This window comes from Rhinolophus sinicus, linkage group LG16 (assembly GCF_036562045.2).
Source record: "Rhinolophus sinicus isolate RSC01 linkage group LG16, ASM3656204v1, whole genome shotgun sequence".
Taxonomy (NCBI): Eukaryota; Metazoa; Chordata; class Mammalia; order Chiroptera; family Rhinolophidae; genus Rhinolophus; species Rhinolophus sinicus.
This window is the reverse complement of record NC_133765.1, coordinates 19,249,458-19,264,187: the sequence shown is the minus strand read 5'-3', so window position 1 is coordinate 19,264,187 and position 14,730 is coordinate 19,249,458. Positions and strand designations below refer to the sequence as shown.

The 14,730-nt window shown below is 43.9% G+C and overlaps 2 protein-coding genes across 27 annotated transcripts in view; one reads left to right on the top strand and one right to left on the bottom strand.

The window, feature by feature from the left end:
- PRR14L (proline rich 14 like) overlaps positions 1-11,585 on the bottom strand; it is a 47,870-nt gene extending 36,285 nt beyond the window's left edge. For 5 of the 15 annotated variants that reach the window (XR_012492696.1, XR_012492694.1, XR_012492695.1 and 2 more), the window contains exons 1-2: positions 11,390-11,584; positions 3,680-4,205 (exon numbers count right to left, since the gene is read on the bottom strand). Coding sequence is in view for 9 of the 15 variants with exons in the window: in XM_074321513.1 (XP_074177614.1) it covers positions 3,680-4,153 (474 nt within the window). In the remaining 6 variants the exon portion in view is untranslated. Of the gene's footprint in view, positions 1-3,679; positions 4,206-11,389 lie in introns of all 15 variants that reach the window. The other 10 variants (XR_012492692.1, XM_074321511.1, XM_074321512.1 and 7 more) reach the window with 7 other exon arrangements.
- A 2,753-nt stretch (positions 11,586-14,338) lies between these two features.
- DEPDC5 (DEP domain containing 5, GATOR1 subcomplex subunit) overlaps positions 14,339-14,730 on the top strand; it is a 104,811-nt gene continuing 104,419 nt past the window's right edge. For 6 of the 12 annotated variants that reach the window (XM_019754264.2, XM_019754265.2, XM_019754260.2 and 3 more), the window contains exon 1: positions 14,422-14,561. The gene's annotated coding sequence lies outside the window, so the exon portion shown is untranslated. Of the gene's footprint in view, positions 14,562-14,730 lie in introns of all 12 variants that reach the window. The other 6 variants (XM_074321842.1, XM_074321841.1, XM_019754263.2 and 3 more) reach the window with 5 other exon arrangements.

Sequence of the window (14,730 nt, the reverse complement as noted above, 5' to 3'; positions counted from 1 at the left end):
CCAAACCCATTTGTTTCTGGTTCATCCTTCCGGTGTGTACGTGTGTGTTTTATACAAATGAGCAGATACTTATATACTTGCTTATTTCCCCTTCTTTCTTCCATGAAAGGGAGGATACCACAGATACCAGTTTATACTTTGGTCTTTCACTTAACATTATATCCTAATTTGCAGAAAAGAGTTACCATAGCAGGCCTGGCTGTTATCCTTAGAAACGCTTGTTTGCAAGGGTAGCCTTGCTAGCAACTGGGAACTTAGATTTCGAGTTTCCACCATTCCCTATATGAGTAGTAGTTTACTGCACTTATACAACAATATGGTTTATAATAAACCCTTGCTTTCTTCCAGAAAGTCTGGAATTTTGGTATGTGCTGTCTGGAGGATGCCCACGTGACCAGCCCCCAGGAAAATCCCTGGGCTCTAACAAGCTTCCACAGTAGACACCATGTCCCATGTGCTGTCACAATGGTGCCCAGCGGAATTTAAGTGTGTGTGACTTCACTGGGTAGAGGACTCTTGGAAGCCTGTGACCGATTTCCTCTAGACTTTGCCTCTACCCCTCTCTCCTTTAAATGTGGTTAATCTTAGCTGTGAATATGACCATATACTGAATCCTGTGAGTTCTAGTGAATCACCAAAACTAGAGGTGGTTTGCGGACCTCTGACACACCTGGAAATCACTCCACCTCTGACTGAGGTGGTACACGGAGCCCTTCATTCTTTACTAGTGCTGCACAGTCCTCCATGTATGCATGTTTATATACCTTAAGTTTATTCAACATCTCTCCTATATGTGGACACTTAGGTTCTTTCTAATATTTGACAATAAATAATGCTTCAAAGAATAACCTTGTGCATATGTACTTTTACATTGCTGGAGGTGGTGTATTTTTAGGGTAGACACCTAGAAATGAGAGTGCTGGGTCAACAGGCCAGGGCACGTACAGTTTTGTTAGGGGCAGCCAAAGTCCTCTTCCAAAAGCTATCAGTACGCATTCCCACCAGCAATGTGTGAGAACACCTTTTTCCTCACAGCCTTGCCAACCCAATATGTTGTAAGTTTCCATTTTCACCATTCTCAGGGAAAAAGTGGTATCACGTGTTGTTTAAATGTGCATCTCTAGTTCTGAGTGGGGCTGACCATCTCTTCATGAGTTTCACACACACACACACACACACACACACACACACACACACACACACAGAATTATCAATGTCTTTCCTCCAATTTTCTATTGGGTTTTTCATTCCTCAATGAAGTTCTTTATACATTAGAGATATAAGCCCTTTATCTGTGATGTATGTTGCAAGTATGTTCTCCCAATTTGTCAGTTGTCTTTTGACCATGTTGTGGTGTTTTGCCAATCTAGGAGAGGCCTTATTTGGAGGTTCCCAGGATGTCTGGGCTTTGCAAACCTCCTGAAATGGTGTCTGCTTTTCTGAGAGGTCCGTAGCATTCATTCAGATTTCCAAAGGGTCCTGTGACCTGAGACTGATTGGGAGCTATCACTGCCATGTGTTCCACTAAGCCTAACGGTGCCCAACAGAAGCACTTCTGCTTGATAGCTCCCCAAATTCTTAAAGGCTTCTCTCACTTCTCCAGTCTTCTCTTTCATAGGAAGACATACCCAGCAACTTGGCCTCCAGTGGTGTATTTTCAGTTGTATTACTAGTGTGAATTCTTATCCATGAATACATTCCTGGTTTTCTATACTCCTTCCACACATGACACAATGCTCAGTGTGGGCAGCAGGGGACAGGATCCACTTTGGCCAGGAACCCCAACACTGACACATTCCTTGCTTCCCCTCTGACTACAACCCCCACCCCCTTCCCGCAACTCTGGGGCATCTTGACCTTGTCTGAGTGCTGGAAGGAGAGCGGACTGTGAGAATATTCTAGCTATACGCTAACCAGAACACAACAGAGGACAACCATCCCTCAGTCCAGGAAACACATTCCTGTTACTGTATGTTAAGAGCAAATGGGCTTTTCTTGGCAGCCACACCACAAAGTTAATTCTAATTGACCAGCTGAAACCTGTAGGTCTTCTGTTTCTCCATAACTACTGCCTTTTTTTTTCTTTTCAATTTTGGAGTTCAAATTATGGAACCAAGTATAAAATCGTACATTTATATCAATTTCATTTTGCTTTATACAAATCAGAATATTCACTTCTGATGGAGTTGGGGAAAAAGGGATGATTTCAAAAAAGGAACAGAAAACAGTAATCTTCTAGTTCTTAGGTTGGGTGGTATGTATACACATGTGAGTGTGTACATAAATGCACAGATGTATATATGTTGTGTTCATTATTATACTTCATAATTTATATATGCATAATTTCACACTGAATATTTACATTAAGGAACTCATCTCGTTAGACTCAACCCATCATATCAAGAAGTAAGAAACTTTTAGATCCTGAATCTGTTACCTCATTCATTTAACTATATTTTTAAGGGTAGGTCATCACAGCATAAAATCGGATTATCACGTTCCACTGTTACTTAATGTTTTATCATTCCTACTTATGGGCAATACATGCAGCCTACTAACAATAATAAATTGCCCTGTAACCTGTGTAAAGAAATGATGTATTTATCAGGTGGAGAATGAAGCCTAGCTCCAGAAGCCCAGAGAATATGAATTTATTAATGGGTCTAGAGGAAGGATTGGCAAACCAGTCTGAGCACCTATGCTTACAAATAAAGTTTTGTTTGTATAGTCACACTCATTTGTTTACATATCATCTATGCTTGCTTTCACTTTACAGTTCTGCAATGGCAGAGCTGAGTAGCTTTGACAGAGACCAAGTATCCTGCAAAGCCCACGATGTGTACTTACTACATAGCCCTTTACAGAAAAAGTTTAACTCCTGGTCTAAGGCACCACCCAGGAAAGAAAGTAAGTTTTCTAGTCTACTTGGCAGGTATATTCCGTTAGGATTTGGGGGTCCATCACAGCTCACTAACTATTAGTCTCACCTAACTAATCCCTCTTACTCTTAAGTTCAGACCCATAATGAGAGATGAGATTTGGTTTCCCAGGTAATGATTCCACTTTTCACTGTGTACTAATTAAAGAACTGGCTTTCTGATTTATACTTCAGCCTCTTATGAAGTGGGTCAGCATGGGTCTGTCCCTTGGAGACATTATATTATCTCTGATGTACTGAAAAACCAAAGTCAAGTTTCTGGACCTGCAAAGCTAAGGACTTGCTTCAAAAATATAGAGCTCCCTTTAAGGTATCCGTCCTCTGAAGCCCTACCTGGATCAATAGCTTCCCTCAAAGATATCTATCTCTGTGACATCTCACTCCATCATACTACCACTGACCATGATACTACCAAAACATAAGGAAAAAATACACATCATTTCTTAACATCAGATGCAGAAATACCACGTGACTATCACAAAGAGCCTCAACATTTCATATACAATAGCTACTTCAGAAAAGTGGCACTTTTTCATTAGATAAGCACTTTTCCAAGTGTCTGATGTGATACAAATGTTTTAAATCATCAAAAGAAAGTTAACATCAAAATCAACATTTTGGAAGTGCTTCAAGAATAAATCATAAGCTACCTGTTAGCATCTGTACTTTACCATGTGACATGTTACTCTGGAAAGCTGTCATTCACACTCAACTCATCTAAATCAAGATCTCATTTCTTACCTGACTTGGGCTGATCTTTGCTTCAGCTGCTGTGGAATGTTGACGCGGGTCTTCCTTTGCTCCCTCACAGAGGTCTCTTACAATTTCCACCTGGTTCCCTCGATCTCTGAAGACCTTTAGCTCCATGCTCTTGGTTTTCTCTTCCCTATCCAAGATCCCAGAAGCCACAGAACTGCCTGCTGTGGAGTCCACCAGCCCACACCGCCCAGGCTCACCCCCATGATCCGAGGTCTCAGAGGTTTCTTCGCAACAACTTTCCGCATGAGTCCTCTGCAGCTCCAAGGGCACTGCCCTACTCTGACTTACAAGAGAGCTTGAGGCTCCAGGTTTTACATCTGGAATCACACTTGGCACAGGGTCAGCATGAAGCTCTTTGGAGACACTTACTGGGAGTTCAGAGTATAATTCCTGTACCACGGCAGACATGGAGGAATCAAGTGGAACTGGCTGAGTCTCTACTCCGGATGACAGCATTAGGGCAGACTGCAGATTATGGAGTCAAGTCTTTTACATCAAATGGTTCACCCTGACACAAATCAAAGGAAGGGATAAAAGTTTAAAACCTTGCAGGGTAGAAGAAAGCTGTCTCAGCTCAAGCTGGCTAAAATAAAAACAATAAATTCTACCTCAAATGCCAGTATTACCTGGCACCAGAAAATTCTCCTTCATAGACTGCCTTATGAACAATTCAGTTAAAATCTGGAGGGTTAGCAAATGCAGATGAAAATAAGACATGTCTAAGCATCCAAGGATAGACCTAACGTAAATTAGAAGATAAAGACAGTTTCCTACTTGTTTTTAACGCGTTAACCCTGCTCGTTTTGTTCACTGCCTGGAATAAGTACTTGACACATAGTAGGTACTCAGTAAATATTTCCTGAATGAATGTATACTTAGGGACTCTGAAGAATTTGATTCACTGGCTTTTCTTCATTACGAATACTCTTTGAAAGACGATATAGAGAAAATGAATTCCATTCCTTCGCTGCTCACCAAACACTTGAGCTATATCTACCCAGGCTGGCACAGACACGCTTTAGCAGGATATTTCCTTTTATTTAGCATCTTTGCATTTTCCAAGTGCCTTCACAGACCACTCATTTGATTCTCACAACCCTGTGAGCTAAGTAGGGCAGCTATCATCTTCCCATTATAGACCTAAATTCACACCTGAAGAGGTTAAAAGCGACCTGCCTAAAATATGACATGCTTATCTAAGAGGAAGGAGGGGGCTATCCGGGGGACTTCGTTTGAAATGGGAACGTTCAATTTCTTGCATTGGGTGATGGAAACACAGGTTATTTGCTGAAATATTTATACCTAAGGAGTTCATCATACTATATTATTAAAGTAGTCAAAACACACACACGCCCTAGGGAATGGCTGATACACTTCGGAACAGGGTTTCCCGGCAGGAAACTTTTCCATTGTAGTCTATCAACGTGTGCAGTTCCCACAAAACCACTTTGACCTGACAAAGGCAAAAACTGGTTAGCCAAGTAAGATACCACTAGTACATGCTTTCATTCTTGATGCTTTCCCTAACCCTAAACAAGGACAGAAAAGATGAGAACTATTTGGCAACTCAGAGTTCATAACAAGGATTTATTGGAGGTATTGATGGCAAATCCCTTTGGCCAAAATGCACACAGGGAAGGATGTTACAGAAAGCCATCCGATGCCTACTCCTACCCTTCCTAACATCCGTCTTTTCCCCAACTAAACATATCACATACGAGCAAGGCCCAGCACTGGCTGGGGAACTGTTCGGATTGTTGAGCTGTCTCACCTTGTTTTCACTGCCAACAATGAGATTTCTGAGCAGGAGGGACTCTCCAACACTCTGTAAATCTTCACACCTCAGTTTCCTTGGTCGTCCCTGTCTCTATTCCTACCTTGATTTTCTGGGGTAGCCCACAGACGTTGCTCACACAAAGGCACACGCTCTGCCTCCAAGTGAAGAAGTACCCGCTCTTTGAATATTCCGGGGTTGGCATTCGTTCCTTCTTGCACAGAAGGTCCCATCCTCTGACCTGTGCTATTTGGACCGAAGCTGGGAGCTGAGGAAGGGCAGATGACAGGTCCTCTCGTTCTGGACCATTCTGCCTTTATCTTGGTTTTCCAACTTGCAGTGGATGGTTTACTCGTGTTCCTACGCTTTCATCCACTGGGCGTCCTTAGTGTTTTTAAGGAACCCTTCTCAAACATAAAAGGACATAATGCTACACTACTTACTTAAACACTAGGAATTACAGGAAATCAGGCTGCTGGTTCGTAAAGTTTAGGTAACAGGAGGGCTGATGAAAAAACTTGAATTCCCTCCCCCCCAAAAAAAAAGAAGGGAAAAAAGCAAGGAGAAAAACTGTTGTGCACAGGAGTACGATGAGACTCAAACGAGACTCATAAACAGTGCTGAGAGAAATGCATCCTTTTTGGAACTAGTCTTCTTTTTTCTCCTCCAGGTCTTTGATATTTCTGGGGGCACGTTAGATTTTGGCCATTTTGTGGGTGCGCGCATGTGCATGGGGGTTACTAGAGATAAAGTGGAACTGCTATTTGATGACGCCCCCTCCCTCCATAGGTAGAAGCGCTCAATTTTAATGTGGTTCAGTTTCCCTTTCCCAACAACAGACACAACCCAGTTTTTGGCTGGCATGCCACACACAGACCAGAACAGTGCTGTAAAGGATACTGGGAAAAGGCAGGTTTGCTGGTGGAGATCAGCTCCATGGGTCTGTCCACCAGCTTATACTCAAGAGCTCTTCTCCCTGCGTGCCACCAAAGTGCGAGTGTTCTCAAAAGTTTAATCCTTGAGACGCCTCCCTTTTTAGGCTTCACTTTTTTGATGACCTCACCTTTTCTTGCAGCTTCTCTGCCATGACTTCTCTGCCAAAACTGTTCCTTTAAGCATGGGGTGACCACACGACCCAGCAAGTCCACTCGAAGGGTTGCACGCAAAAAGCCCATGTGTCCACATAAAAACTTGTACACAAATGTTCACAGAAGCACAAAAAGTGGAAACTCAAATGTCTATCAACTAATGACTGGAGAAAATGTGGTCTATCCAGACAATGGAATAATACTCAACTCTAAAAAGAAATCAGAAGTACTGATTCCTGATACAGCACGGATGAACCTTGAAAACATTACGGTAAGTAAAATAAACCAGTCACAAAAGACCACATATCGCAAGATTCCATTTATATGAAATGTCCAGAGCAGGTAAATCTAGAGTCAGAAAGCGGATTAGCGGTTGCTTAGTGCTGGGAGAGTTCGAGAACTAGGGAGCGGCTGCTAACGGACAGTTTCTTTGAGGAGATGATAAAAATGTTCTAAAACTGATTGTAGTGATGGCGGCACAGTTCTGTGACTATGCTAAAAACCCTGAGCTGTATAATTCAAGTTGGTGAATTGTATAGTATATGAATTATATCTTACTAAAATTCATTTTACTTTAAAAGAAAGAAAAAAAAAATCTTTGCCCCAATCTTTTCTCAAGTTCCTGACCTGTTTTACTTACAAGGATGGCAATCCCAAAAACCTAACATGTTTAAAATAGAACCCATCCAACCCAATGAATAATTGAGCCTTACTCCCTGCAAATAGCTACGAAAAACATGTTTCTGAAGGAATAAGATGCCCTCAGGACACTTATATACTTATTTTTGATCCTATTGCCTCTCTGAGTAATGGCATCCCCATTATCCTAGAGCTCCAACTTGAATCCCCAACATAACTATACCTGACCTTCCACTTGCCTTTCAATTAGCATTTGGTAGCCCAGGACTCAACTCCAGCAGTGTTTCTAACAAATCCCACTCCATTCCAGCCCCGTGGTCCTAATTCAAGATTTTCTTCTGAACACAAACTCAGGCAAAAATACATTTACTAAACAGATCTTTAACGCAAAGAGGTAAAATCGATAATCATATAAAATGGCTCAAAATATTCCTCAGGGAAAACAGTGCCTTTATCTTTCCTATACCTCCAGATACACTGTAAACTGGTATTGGTAGAAACAGAATTTTAAATGTTTTGGTCACCAAAAGATAACTTCCAATTTACAAAAGCCAACTATATCACAAAGCTACCAACATCGCTTGATACTCTTGTTTGGTAGAGACATAATTCTAAGAAATTTCAACCTGCAAAAAAGCTAGCCACATTGGCTGTCAAAACAGACACACCCTCCTTTTCCTCCTAGCCCAATTCTGGGTCCTCGAGTTTCTCAGCAGCATCTGCATTGAGTCACCAAGAACAGCTGAGTGCCTTGGCTGGAACCCTCAGTGATGGAGTGGTACTTAGATGTAAGCCTAGAGTAGCAGTTTAAAATTACTCTCAGCTCACTAGCTTGCACCATTAAACTGTTCCCTCATTTTTTGCCATCTATCAAGATACTGGTAATACCACACAACTGCAGAAACAGAACAGAATTTTACCACCCAAGTTCTTTAAAACTAAATCTCTGAATACAATGGAGCAATTAGAAATGGTGCAGAAATACATATTTACATAGAAAGCTGCCTGATATTTTAGCTAACTACATAAACATCAGGACTCTAATTTTGGCAAAACTAAATATGCATATAGGAAAATGTTTGAAAGAATACAAGTATTAACAATGTTATCCTGGGTGATGGGCTCATCAATGACCGGTATATTGTCCTTTTTTCTTTTTTTACAATATTACCTGTCAAAAACATTTGTAAACATTATTTCACAAAATCCAAATACGTAGCAATAAAAAAAACTGTATATCCCTTTCTTTTATCAGTATCTTCCCAAATGTACGCTCTCTGCCTCAACTATAAAAGTTTTTACATTAATATGTTAAATAAACTTCACATAAAAGAAAAGAGTAACACAAGCTTCTAAAACGTAGACAGGGATTTTGTGTTCAATCCTTACGAATGACCTATTGGGTGAGGACACCAGATAATCATCTAGTTTGAGATATAAGCAAAAAATAACCCAGAGTCACGACCAACTCTTGCCAGCTGCTATTAGCTTGTCATCTTTACCATAACGCAAATAAGAATCAGACTGTTTAGAGAATTGACATTTTTTTCCCAAAAGAAAAAAATGACTAGCATTTACAGGGAGTATGCAGTACAATTCTTCCAATAAAAGAAATGGTTTTGAAATGAAAACAATCATCTCCAGATCTTTGTGTTTGAAATGCACAAGCAGTGCTGGGAGCAGTCTAGATAGATGCTGGTCTCCGCGGGGGGGTTTGGGGGGTGGGGGTGGGGGTCTCTATGCTGCCGTGCACTTACAGCTGCATGGCCTGCAGTGTGTCACTTGTTTTTCACATGTAAAATCAACAAGTTAAACAGAATAATCTCAAAGGTCCTGCCACCCATAAAAATCCCATGACTCGAGGTAAAACTTTTCTATTTCACTTTCTTTCAGCACACCCATAGACACCAACAACGGTGGTACAGAGTTCTGACTAATCCTCACTGCAAGTACTTAAGGGCAAACAGAGGTAATTTAAGAATACATACAAAAAAGATAGAAAGCTTTTCTTTAATGCGTCTGCAGGCAACTAGGCAGTGCTAATTCCTATCCCACCAAATAACAAAAGGGAAGGGAAAAAAACCTACCAGTGAAAGATTTAACATTGCAGCTCTCAATCTCATTAGAATACATTTTGTAATATTAAAAACCTGACACAGCAGCAATTTTTACTTTAGTTGTTCAAACACTCCCCAAAACAAAAGTTCTGGGGGTACAAAGTTCATAGCACTAAGCAAAAAAAGAGGGGGGAAAAATCAAACAAAGAAAACAGCAGAACAGAAAACCATGTGCCCCCATAATCCCGAGTGTGAAGGTCTCTCCTCCTTTTCATTCTAATGCAAAGGGGCTGCTCTTAACGAAAAGAAGAACAGTTAATAATGCCGGGCGCTGCCACACTCGTTTCAAGGGACAATACTCACAATAATGATCAGCCCTCAGAAGTTCACAACACTCCTTTCACTTTGAGAAAGGGGCTTTCTTTTCCAAAGATTCGGACACTGTAGCCAATCCCTCCATGAGGGAATTCGGAGAAGGGGCCTCTTCTTGAGGGGACAGAGAGAAGAATCTTTTAACAAGATCTCTAGACAAACTGAAAGTGGGGCAGGGAAGCCCAGCTCTTCAACATGGAGCGCGCAGGAAATCTCAAAAGCATCAAACACTGTTTCCCTTTTCCTCCCTTTATTAACATGCAGAAAAAGGATCCCTGTCTCCACATGGGGAGTGAAAACGCTCCTGATTTCTACTGACAGACTCTCTGCATAAAGGATTTTAATTTCTTTTTCAAAGGAAGAGGAGAAAAGAAGCCATCTGTGCCTCTCTAAATATATATAGCAGGAAAGAGTCTTCCTCTCAAAGGTATAGTCTTATTTTTCTTGGGAAAGCAAGTTGGAATCTCCCTCTATGGGGGAGGGGTGTGTAGCTAGAAGGAAGCTTTTCCACCACTATTATCAAGTAGGGAGAGTGGGACAGGACATCTCTAATCAGTGAGGAAGAAATGATAGCTTCTGTGAACAAAGAAAAGGCTGGCTTCAGGTATCAGGTCTCCCTAACTCCTGGACTACAGACCTTTTTCCAAAAACAAAGTCTATTTTCCTGATTATTCTAATTGAGGCCCTCTTTGTTAATTGGAGTAGTACGGTAGGATCTAAAAGGATTAGTGCCTCTTTTTCCGCCCCAGGGGAGAAGTCTCCTTTCTTGTGAGAAAGGATGGGTCGAATACTTGCGATAGGGGGGGCTGGGGGTGGGGTGGCTAGGAAGACACCGCGTGGAAAAATCTGTTTCCCTGTCGAAGATATTGGTTTCCTTTTAAACACAAACTAAGTAACAGTACTAGCAACAACGCAAATGCTTCTTTAGCCCTTATGACAATTGTATGAAGAGAGGACCCAAATTAGAGATGGGCTAACTGAGAGTGAGAAAGGTTAAACAATTAGTCAAGGTCACAAAGATAGGAAACGGGAGACCTAGGCTTGCAACGATCCCACTCCAAACGCCATGCTCTTAATTGTTCAAGGGAAACGAGCTCACTGCACACCAGGAGGCTTGGGGACGACAAACGAGGTTCCCTCTGTGGACCTGACTGGGCGAGGGGTAAAGTAAATTCAGGGTCTGCCTCTCTGTATCTCGGGGTAAAGGTGAAAAATAAAGGGGAGAAAGAAAAGTCTTCTACCTTCCACAGTGAAGGACGATCCCACTGTCACTTTTAAGCGAGTTGAGTCTCGCTCTTCACTTGTGGGGGCGGGCGATGACCAAATAGGGGGGAAAGGTCTTGTTGGGGGTTATCGCTTATCCCTCCTTAAAATAAGTTCTGAATCGTCCTATCGCACCCCAGGAGCCGGTCTCGCTCCGCTGATAAACGCCCTGGAGCCGGATAAGCGCGTACGCCCACGACAAGGGGCGTCGCCCTACCGGAGAAGTTGGGGGACCCCCGCCGTAACGAGGTTAGAGTATCTCTCCCCCGTCCGAACCAGGACTCGGAGAAGCCGTTTCTCCCTCGCGACGCGGGGCCTGGTCTCCTTCCTTTCCCCGGGTCGTTCCGCCACCCGCAGCACAGCCTCGGTTCCCGTCGGCACCCCGAGAGGGCGGGGGGCCGGGTTCTCCCTCAACCTGTACCTCCGGGAGAATGGTCCCCTTAGGGTGGAGTGGGGCGGGGCGGCTACGCCCGAAGCTTTCCCGCCCTCGGCCTCTTACCCTGAGGCCTGCTCCGCGGCACTCGCTCGCCCCGCCAGCCTTGCCTCTGCAGCCGCAACCCCGCCGCCGCGAAGTCTACCTGAGCCTGTGGAGCTAAGCGAGCCTAGGGGCGCTCCGGCCACAGCCGCCTCTTCGTCTCTATGGTTCTCCCCCCACGCCTCGTACTTCCTCATCCGGGGCCCGAGCCAGCCATGCGGGCTCGCCCAAGGCCCGCCCCCGCACGGCGCGCGCGCACTGCCAGGAAAGGCTCTTCCAGCGTCGCGCCTCCCGCCCTTGGCTAGTCCCGGTCGCCTTCTGCCCTGCCCCTGCGGCCCGGACTCTTAAAGTGGAACACACCTTTTGACCCTGCTCCTGCTGAGTGAGCCCCAGGGCCCACTGTCTGTCTCCACTGCCAACACTCGGGTCAAGTCCACCATTTCTCTGACCTGGACGGCTGCAACTCTAGAGACCTCCCGCCTTCCACATGGCAGCCCAAGAGATCGTTATAACTGGAATCAATGTTTTAGGTCATACCACTCCCCTGCTCCTTCTAATCCCACTGACCACTAAATTTAAATGGCACCCCTGTTTCCTGTCCTTTAAGGCCACTTGTTTTAACTTATTCATAGCTTTAACACTAGCTGAAATGGCCATGTTTTATCTCTTCAGTGATTCGTTCACTGTCTGTCCATTCCCACCCTTGCGTTTTGTTCATCATTCATTGCTCAGCACCTAGCAGAGCCCTGTACAAGTAGACACTCCCTAGACATTTGAAGGAAGAGAATGTTTATCCAAGAGGGAATTGAGGAGGTCCAGGGAATGCAATTGACTTGCCCCAAATCACACAGCTTTCTTTTTTCACACAGCTTTCTTTTAAAAATAGAAATCTGATGGACCTTAGAGGAGCTAAAAGTTTGGAGGTTTCCAGGAGACTTTAAGTCTCTTTTGTCTGATCAAGATATCTTTGAGCCAGTCAACATGTGGACCATTGTGGCTGAGATAATGATTTTCTCACCTTTAGTTAGGACTGGAGATATACAAACCCAAATGCCAATCCTTCTGTTTATAGCCTGTGAGTCCATATTTTGCATATATATATATATATATATATATATATATATATATATATATCATATATAGGCTACTACAGATGCTGTTGAGAAGAATTAATTAGAAATTCACTTTAAAACATTTCGACTTTTATAGTATCCACGTCCTTAAGTACTTTCTCAGGCAACTGTTTGCCTATAGAAGAGAATCCGAGAAACCCAGTATTACTGGTTTGTCCTTATGCCCCAGGCTCTAACATGACTCTGCACAGCACCATTACTGATCTTGTCTTTATTTAAAAATGTGATTATTTTGTACATCATGGATTTTTGTATTAATTTTAATTTTAAAATACTGCATTAAATAAATATTTACCTTGCTCACTGAGTTTTTTAGCACATACTGCAGATGGTTGTAATACAGTGGTTGTAGAACCAAGGCTGTTGGATCCCCTGTCTGTGAGCTCCAGCTTCCCCCAACCTTAATCAGCTTTAGACAAATTTTAAAAATCTCAAAATTTGCCAAAGTGTTACAAACGTTTTGGCCAAATTAAAAAGTGAAATATTTGTATTTCTAAGCTATAATACCAATTATGGACATCACTCAAGAGAAAGAATCAAATTTCCCTGAGGGTGGGGGAGAGAGAAACCCATTAGCTCCCTCTGAGATGGAAGAATTTCCCACCAGCCACTGCTGCTAAGGTTGGAAGACAGCCTGGGGATCTGGGTGTGCCCCTGAATTGGCAACATATAAAGTCTTTTACATTTAACATTTTACCTCTTAAAAATTTTGCAACTGTTTAAGTCTGTTTGATTATATGTTTCCCTTTAACATAAAAATTACAATTACTTAATTTCTAAATCCTAAAGTAAACATGGATGTTTCAAAAAGCTCCTCGTTGTCTTGCCACAGGGTCTCCCTTCACCCACTCCCAAATCTCTTTGTGGTATGCGATGTTTTTATCTTTTTTTTAATTTAAAAAATTTATTTTATTTTTTCTTTTAGGAGGACTCAGCTCACAGTGGCCTATATGGGGATCGAATTGGCAACCTTGGTGTTATTAGCACCAGGCTCTAGCCAACTGAGCTAACCAGCCACCCCAATGTTTTTATCTTTCAACTTTCAGAAAATATCCGCAAACCATAGGTTAATTACATGGAGCTGGCAACTTGTCAGGAGACTTTGGCCAGCTTCAGGCACAGCCCACACAGCTGATTTTTCTCGAGAAAAATGTCCCAAAAATGTCCTGATGGATTGGGGCTTAGATTGAGCCCTTGGGAGTAACATGAGGATGCTGTTTAAATGCTTAGATTTCGGAACCAAGTTGGACCTGACCGGGTGAGGATCCGAACCTTTCCCCAGCCTGTTTCCCAGTGTGTGAAATACAATATGGAAGTGCCACCTTAATAGGGAATGTGAGAATTACATAAGGATGCCTGTAGAAACTATAACCTATTATAACCAGGGAGGCGTTGAACGTCATTTGGGGGCTGTAACGATTTGAAAAGCCCCCCCAAAATGGATACTTTCCGGCAGGGGCCATCGCACTAAGTTTCACGTGCTCAGCTCTTTCCAAAAAACGTTCTCCCAGAAACTCTACTTTGTGCCTCTCAGTCGTCCTGTGAAGCCAGACTAGAGTCCACAACATTCTCTTCATAGATCCGGGGAGACTCGCCCGAGTTTGCCTTGTTCGCAGATCATTACATTGGAAACGGGCCCGGATCTATTTAGGAAAGTCTAGGAGGAAACCAACTTCCTATCTAGGGTAGGCGATCGTCTGGCCAGCAAGCAGGAAACTGGGGGCAGCCAGACTCGAGGCCGCACGCGACGCCCCACCCCCGGCACAAGCCCCGGATGGGGAAGTGGCGCGGACACCGAGAGGAGGCGGAGGCCGGGCCAGAGAGGCCCGGGGCGGGTGGGCGGGAAAGGGGCGGGGCCCCGGGGCGGAGCCACTGGAGCCGCGCGGGTTCTCAGGTGAGCGCTCCTTGGTTGGGGCTGGCTGGTCGGCGCCTGGAGCTCCGGCACCAAAGCAGTACAAGCTGTGGGGGCGTAGGCAGGGCGTCCAGAGGAGGCGCGGGGGACCCAGCGAGGGTCCGGCCCTCGGGGCCCCGGCCTGAAGCGGGAAGGGACTCCGGAGCTGCGGGTGAGTGGAGCTGCCAGCCGGGGCCCGGGTTTGGGGAACATGAGGGAGGGGGCCCTGGCTCTGGTTCGAGTCCTGGCCCCACCCCCAACCCGCTGTGTGACCTTAGTTAGACAGGATTCTTCATCTCTCTGAGCCTCAGGAACCTCAGCTGTGAAATGAGATTCCGAGG